At 36.2% G+C, this 8,850-nt stretch overlaps 1 protein-coding gene across 1 annotated transcript; it reads left to right on the top strand.

Moving 5' to 3' along the window:
• Nucleotides 1-6,655: 6,655 nt before the first annotated feature.
• On the top strand, nucleotides 6,656-7,198 carry LOC144344182 (uncharacterized). Its single transcript, XM_078006257.2, has one exon. The coding sequence runs from the start codon at nucleotides 6,656-6,658 to the stop codon at nucleotides 7,196-7,198; it is 543 nt and encodes a 180-aa protein (XP_077862383.2).
• The last annotated feature ends 1,652 nt before the right edge of the window (nucleotides 7,199-8,850 follow it).

Below are 8,850 nucleotides of genomic sequence, written 5' to 3'. Positions count from 1 at the left end.
CCCATGCTCTTATACAATGCACACATGACCACATACTGTGCTCACATGTCCATATACGCCCATATGCGTAGTACACATGCCCACATACGGAACATAAATGCCCATATACGATGCACACATGCCATATACGATGCACACATTCTCATATATGCTGCACACATGCTCATATACGATGCACATATTTTCATATATGGTGAATACATGCTCATATACGGCGCACATACGCCTATATGCGAAGTGCACATGCCCTCATACAAAACATAAATGCCCATGTACAGCCTACACATTCCATATGGTACGCATATGCCATAGACAGTGTACACATGCTATATACCGTGCTCATATTCCATATATTAAACATATGTACTTCACACGTAGCATTTTTTATATTCATGAATGATATTGATTGGAATAATATTGATATTGATGTCAAGTGTTTTGTGTCCTTCTTTCACAGTGTGATGAATACAATGAAAAAATACGAGAATACGTTATTTGCTGAGTGTCACATGTTGAATTCCATCCCAGACTGATGTAATACTTCCCTCTTCTAGCTTTGAATTCATGACTGTGTATATACAATATATGCAAATCTAGTCCAATTTAAGCCTGTCGTGCACATTTTACATTTTATTCATTGTCGTCTGCATTGTTGATTTCTAATTAGTTGCGACAAAATATGTCAAATATCGATCGCCGCTGTAATGTTACTGCTGTTGACAAAAATGATATTCTCGTATGAAAATTAAAACCTCATCACATTTCATTTCACAATATACCGACACAATAAGAGAGTAAACGAGAAAAAAAAACAAGCGATGTCTTTCACGTTATTAATATTATTAACACAATTCATTTTCCGTTATTTGAAGTCAATCCCTGAGATTTATGACAAAGTTTCTGAAAATGTCGATTCCATACGTATTATAATGTAAAAATACCTGTTATGTCGGGCATATGCAATACACTCATACCTCGAAAACTGAGACACAAAAACTTAATATTGCCATAACTAACGTATTAGTTGTTAGGTTTAGTGCGACCGATAGAATAATGCCCAGCATAAATAACAGTGAAACAATTTCTACAGCGCTTACAAATATATTGAAAAAAGTGATATATGTATCATATGTATATGAAATATTCTCTGACAGGTACAATCGAGTGAACTTCCCAGAGTTTCCATAATATTTTTCTAACTAAAATTCTCTTAAAATACAGCTCATTATTCGGTATTTTCAAGAATAATAATTAAAATGATAATTCATATACTATAGTATTGCGCTTTTTACAGTAATAACTGATAATGAGCGCAAGATAAATCTGTAACAATATATGCTTTCTTAAACCTTAATTTTTTACCATTTTTTACATGTTTCACAAATGAGTTCACATACAGCATGAATCTATTAAGGTTTTGATGGAAAAGAAACGATTTCAATAAATGTTTCGTAAATTGTATCACGAACGGAAGAAATGTATTTTTGAAAACGGATTTGTCTTTTACTAGATTACTTCTCTTGTGACTATTGCCATAGTAACCAATCAAAAGAATAATGACGAGTAGAAAACGTTGCACAGTGCATTATTTCGATTATTTGTATCGATTGGCGTTGAAACGGAACGGCATCATTATGTAGAGGGAACACTTGAAAGACGCGAAGTGGTTACGTCTGACTTGAAAAAGATATAAACACTCAGTGGAGCAGTTTAAACGTAACTGTCGACATTCTTATTATTCCACCATTGACTTCACGTCACATTTTATAAAATGTGGTGACTTCTGATGGCGTGCACCTGTTTCGCACTACCCATGCCATGATTAAAACATATATTTACTAGCAATGTCAATGCATGCATCTATTCCCCGGGGTAATGTGAGTTATCCCTAAATACCATGTTTCCCGAGATGTATACTGTGCACTAGGAAAAAACGAGCATGATTTGTTAAATTTAGTAACTATGCAGATACGCGCATTATATTAATACTATACTATGTATAATGGATTAGTATTATTATTAGTCTAAATCGAATAATTGACACAATAGAACAGACTGCAATGTGTCTGAATTTCCCAACATGCGTTACCGTAAAAGATTAATAGTGTGTGGAAAGAAATGCTTATAAATAAACAGTCTAGTGGTTGCTACCCACATTTGCTTTTTTTAACGCATAACCTCGGGTTCGTTCCAAACATGTGATTAAAATGTGTACATATGCGATTATTTTTATATTTTGAGAGAAAGAGAAATTCTCCGAAATCACATGCCAAGATTAGATACATTTATGTTGTCAAGAATTATTTGTAGAGAATGTCTGGTGAACAAAAGATTATAAAAATGCAATTATACGACGAAATTACAATTCATTTTAATAACGCCATTATTTTAAAGCTTAATAAAGTATGCAGAACTGAGACTGTACTTTGGATCTATCGTTACGGAGTGCAAATTATGTATTTACCTAATCTATTTTTATCAAAAACCAATATTTCATTCATTTATGAGTACCATTGCTCGCACAATTATTAGAGCGCACATCGTGTAATGTTATTGTCTGTTTTGAGTAGCAGTCGACAAAGCCGACATCATGCAAACCAATAATTCAGCTCGTTACACACACTGTCATTTCGTTTATTTCATTAACTGTTCTCAAAGTGACGTCATCTTTATAAATAGTTCGTCCCGTGCATGATATATATAATTTCACGTGACTACGTACTGACCAATCATGATAGGTAATATGGATGTGACGTGCTATGAAATAAATCATTTTGTCAGCGCATACGTTGTAATAATTTTCACGTAAACTGTCTCTGAATTATGTAACGTCAATTGTTAGTGGTCATGCGATCTCAGGTTACTTTAGCAGATATTCGGCCGCTGAGGGCACACGTTTAATTATGAAACTTCCATCTTGACTTCCGTGGATATGCATAGAAATGCTGGTCTACTACGTTTAGTCTAGAAGTATTAGTGCATATCTGATTAGAATCTGATCATGGCTCTAGAGGGCGTATGACTAGAAAATGTCTTGTAGGGCTCATACCACTAATTGAATTTCCATAGACGACAATGTTAACATATGACAAGATTGCTATATGAAAATGATGAAGAAAGTTGAAAACATGGCTCAAAAATGGGAAATCAACATGCCAGTAATCAACCATATGAAAAAAAACTAACATGTTGGCCAGCTCAAACTCTTACAAATCTCAGGTAAACAAGACACACCTACTGTATTTTGATTGCACCTAGAGAAATCACTGGAAAAACACCAAGATTAGAACATCTAAATACACACAGAATAAACCCACCGGTACACAGCCGCTAAGTTGTAAACAAAAGACCACATGTTGGTGTCACCTTTGACCCAGGTGATTACGCCCTCAAACAGGGAGCACCTGCGAAAAAAAAATATTTAAAAAATTTCATTGGTTCTTGCAAGGCTACGAGCTACGAGCAGCCATTGGTTAATTTGTGGCATGAGACCTGAAGGACGACTCGGAGTTCTGCTATTCTCGCGAGATCTGAACGAGATTTGTGATATAACAATTCATTTTAATAGCGCCATCATTTCAAAGCTTAAAAAAAAGTATGCAGAACTGAGACAGTAAATCATGTAAGACAGATGTAGTTTGAGGTGACGTACACGGGTGGACAAAATTAAAAGCCTCAGATTTTCTGCATGACGGTATAGTCATTTTCGGGTACAGGCATTAAAATGTATATAAATTCAGTACAAAGCTACTTATAATATTGTGCATGATTGATTGACTACCCAACCATGGTACGTAACCTTGCCTTGTTTACACGCTTCCGCTCAACTGCGTGTATAGGGGAGAACTGCCAAATGTGGTTCATCACTTTATTAAGATAGAGAGGCTCAAAATGAATCATATCAGCGTGTGTTACCGAATTAATGGTTGCTAATTTTGATGGAACTCTCGCCAAAAAGAGATATATCTGAAGCTGCAGAAACGTCATGTAAACACTTGTTCGCATTCAAAATATATATATCGGCATATCGGTATATCGGCATTAATACCGTGACGGATGGCGCAGTAATGTGTAATACATTGTGCCAGTCGATTGACTGACATACAATGCCGTCGACATTTCATATAAAAAGTTACATTATATACATTCCCCAAAGCGGGTTTTTTATCTCTGTTTTTTTTTTCTGGGCGGTATGTGTGCTAAAAAGGGGGGATATAAATTAGTTTATATTTGTGTATCATTTTTTTTTTGAGTTTCGTTGCATTAAACCTGCTTGTTCTTAGTTATGTTATCGTTATTACTTTAGTGATGTGAATTTTAGTTTTGCCGATTTTAAATCGTATGACTGTTTTGGAATGGCGTTTGTGAAATTAGTAAATAGATGGATGGTTGAACTGTTCCACGTGGCTACATCCTGCAACCTAACCTTATACCTATCGTGTTTAGTGTGCTGCGTGTTGGTGCAGTCTGGTGAAGACGTCTGCAGATAATTGCCGTACTCACATGGATCACCCGTTGAGGGCAGTGTAGATTCACGTACATTAATGCCGATATTATTATTCCTGACACGTTAACTAAGAATGGCAAAATTTGAGTAACAAACAGCATAACATGTGTAGTGAAAGAACAGTCCTGTCTGATTTCGAATGCATGACAACACTATGATTAAAGCTTTATCCGTTTGTTCAGCTAGAGTAGAAACAGCTTTACACCAGCTGTTTTTGAGGGAAATTAACAACCCGTTACACTGTAAAACATGATGAAATAGTTACACGCCATTTTTAGCGAATTTGCGAAGACATTAATTAACAAATTTTTCAATTTAGCTGAAGTGCCTGAAATACCATTGTGAGAATATAATTTATTTTAATTGATGGCTTGATTAGCTAAAATAACATTCTAGCAAAAAAGACATGTTTTATGGTATTAATGAAATATTGCAATAAATTCTGATTTTGAAATTTTGAAAATTGAAAATGAACAAATGGCCACAAAATACATTAAAACGCACCATCTCACAAGCCCTTGCTATTACATTAAAATGTCCATCCTAACTAAGATCGTGAGTGTCAATAATACTTGACTGTTACCATATACAAATTAATTTGTTGGACACTATTTCAACTTCATATTTTAAAATCCATATCCTTATATTTGAATTAGTGTCAAGACATTTTAAGAATTTATTTTAGAAGCATAACAATACAACGACTAGATTTTGCGTCACAGTTTCATATTGGAATTGAAATTTCCAGCAACATTTTATAAATTTTATTCCCGACATCATATTCCGTGGCAAGTTCTCAGAATCTACAATAGTAATAAATAAATAAACCAAAATCATTTTGATGCCGTGATTTTAGAAGACAACGCCATGTCATAACATAACATGTCAAGCTACATGGTGTCTAAACAATGACCCAACAACCAATCAACATATCTGCCACCCATCTCTTAGAAAGCAACAAATATCAGGCTGCATCGTGAATATAGCACATTACAACCAGTCATTGCAAACATGAAATCCTCCACCCCTCCCAATACACCCCACAGAGCCAATGGTTCATTACTCATTTGAATGTATGAACAACAAGCTTAGCCAATAGATGCACCTGACTCATCAAACTTTTGACCAACCACTCATTCTAATTATTGTTGAGTGAGGGCGCCTTTAATCATGAAAAATAATCTTTTAAAAGAATTAAACATATATATGTATGTATATATATATATGGGACCTATACCGATACCCGATACCAGCTGTTACTTTTAATACTTAATTCATTCTGTCAATATTCTCCCTGTATTTTTGTAAGTCCCCGTTTGAATCCAGCACGTGTGCCAATGTAAATATAGTTTATTTATGTAATATGGTTCGCCACAATCGTCTGCATTATATGGCATGAATAACGATGTATAAGCAGTTTTGAGGCGAGACAGCAGGAAAGAAATTATTACCGTATTACCGTATTATATACCGATGAGAGGCAATACCATAGTGGAGTACCATAGAGGCGTATAGACACACGTCTCGGTGAATTAAACCTGTAATTTACGACTTTGTCTCACGCTGAGTCAAAAGTCTGTTAATTTTTAATCTACTGCGACATGGGGAGAATTTAATAACTGTCTTGCAAAGAGATCATCGGGTAGTTACCATGCAACGGTAACGTGCGAGCAAAATGGCGTCCCTAAACACGTTAAAGATAATAACACGATGTCGCTTAAGTGTGTGTGCAATAGCCATCCTGATGTTGGCTACGTACAGCGGGAAAAACTATTTATTTAGATGGGAGAACATAGAACCTGGTACGTCTATTATTAGCGACGGAGAATCTGGTGCAGATAACGCAGCAGCGGACAAGTATATTCCATTGGTAACCAGGGGAGAGACTTCACGTTTTGTGGATTCGATCATGAAAACCGCAATACCAGTGCAGTTATCGGAACAACCTAGAATAAATACAACTATTGCTGCGAACCTAAGTGTAATCCAGTTATGTTCTTCTATACAGAAAGTGTATGGTTTTGTAATTGTACAGTTTCTGAACTCTGCGTACTTGGTCTGAACGTCGTACTTCGTCGGTTCGGTACAGAGAATCACATGTCATACGGGCGCGTCAGTTACTACCAATTCGGACTGTTTCATGTCAAAATGATTGGTAGGTTGTTGGAAAATGGAATAAATTTACTGATAACCGAATCGGATGATGTCTGGTTCAGCAACCCGGTGCCTGTTTTGAGTACGTGGGAACATCCTTCTGATATGCGCGTCAGCGTCGTCAACTATTATGGAGGACCAGAATTCCGTGCTGGATTTTTGTATCTAAACGCATCTAGCGCAGCACAACGAGTATGGAAAACATTAGGTCGCCGACTAGGACATCGTATTGAAACGTTCAAAGACAATGCGCAATGGAACATTAGCGAAATTTTCGCTGAGCAAGTTATGTTATCCAAAATAGCAAATTACGAAGACCCAATTAGATTGGATTATCTACACAGGGACAGGTTCGTCAGTGGCCAATGGTACAGTAGTAAAGACATGCAGAACAAAACCATTCCAATTGTGTTGCAAAACAATTATATCATCGGTAACGCTAACAAAGTAACAAGAGCCACCCAATGGGGACATTGGTTTTTAAGACAAAATACAAAACATTGTATACCTAGCATATGTCAACGTTTGAACATTTGACTGGAATCTAATTTTATGTCCCATAATACTACACAATACAATTGCATTCTGGGATTTATCAGAGCGATTAACGCGTCCATGCCGTACTTACATGCATATTGTACATTGTAGATCGTAGATATTTTTAACAATGAAACACTATATCAAAACTATAAAAGAAAGAAATATGTTTACAATCAATAGCTACATTTTTACACAACAATCCGCTTCACTGCTCCGGTAATTTTGAATAACCACAATCTCGGAGTTTTAACTAATATTTACTCCAAAATAGCGTGATATGTTTGTGTTTATTCTCTAATGCTCAAGTAATACACTTGTTTGCTTTCCATATAAAGCTGTGTTCCTAAGTTACGCAGTGCACCTTTTCAACGAGTACGCCCTCTAGTGATATCAAAATGACGTTCAAATCGTCAACTTCGGGTTACGTAGCCATTGCCTTTTTGACAGATGACTGATGATCAAGTTAAAGCCAATTTCAGTGCCCATGCAGGTAGGGTAGCCATAGTTCCTAAACAACCGACGTGGTGGTACGTATATATAATTATGACTTATGCATTGAATATTGTCTGAGTATGTAACAATGTAATCCAACCAGCAGCTGACATGACTAAATCATGGAGTGTTTACACTTCCCGTCCCAAAATGAAGTAAATGCACTCGATCAGCTCTCTAGACGTAAATTCCGCGGATCTGTTCACCCGTATGCGTGGACGTTCCCAGGATTTGATGACGTCACCACATAAACGCATGACGACGTTGCGCGTATACTTACACGTAAAACGTGTAGCCTCTCTATTCACGATTGTCTGACATCAGGAATTCGGAGAGAGATATTGGTATGCGCTCTCTATGGTTTAAGAAATTAATCTTAATACAAAACTTACACGTTAAAAAGAGAAAATGATTAATTTGTATTTAGTTAACACAATTGACATTTTTGTCCAGAGTCAACCACACTCGTATTGTTATGCCATGTTAATGCATGTACTGTCATGAGATGCTGAATTGATCGAGTTACGGACATCGAGTTACGAGCATTAATTTACGACAACATTGAGTTACAGACATGACCACGTCGTCTTTTGCGAGACCTCATCCAAATGTAACTCAATGTTCAATTAACAGTCAGAACATCGAGGTACGGACAACAAAGATCGTTTGTTTAGTTAAACGTTCTAACTTACTAACTCGAATATCACTGAATTAACAGTTAAAGTGACTTCAAGTTATGGGAAACATATATGTAAAATATATGTTTCCCGTAAATCGAAGTTCGGTTAACTGTTAATTGAACATCGAGTTACAATTTGAGCGTCGTTTCTAAAATATGGGTGTGGTCATTTTTGTAACTTGATGTTTCCATAACTCGATGTTAGAAAATCGAACAATTCAGCTTCTCCGCTGCCACAGTCACAGTGTCTATCGATATAAAGCAGTGTTTTCTTTTCCTCACAGTTATACCGACACTTCGATCTCATTGTCGGCACGAACTGTATACCTTATCAGTTTTCGAATTACTAATAAAGGGGCTATTTATGTTGGTTTTGGATATCACACTCAATATAAAGTTCATTGACCGATCACAATTACAATACTAAGATCATTCAGTGTAGAGGAAGACGATCTCCGGTACGCTTAATTTATTTTCA

The sequence above is a fragment of the Saccoglossus kowalevskii genome, chromosome 12 (assembly GCF_978046115.1).
Source record: "Saccoglossus kowalevskii chromosome 12, keSacKowa6.1, whole genome shotgun sequence".
NCBI classification, from domain to species: Eukaryota; Metazoa; Hemichordata; class Enteropneusta; family Harrimaniidae; genus Saccoglossus; species Saccoglossus kowalevskii.
The sequence above is the reverse complement of the archived record's forward strand: the minus strand, read 5'-3'. Positions and strand labels throughout refer to the sequence as shown.

Coding starts and splice junctions, on each gene's coding strand:
- LOC144344182 (XM_078006257.2), top strand. CDS start 6,656: ATGATTGGTAGGTTGTTGGAAAATGGAATAAATTTACTGATAACCGAA.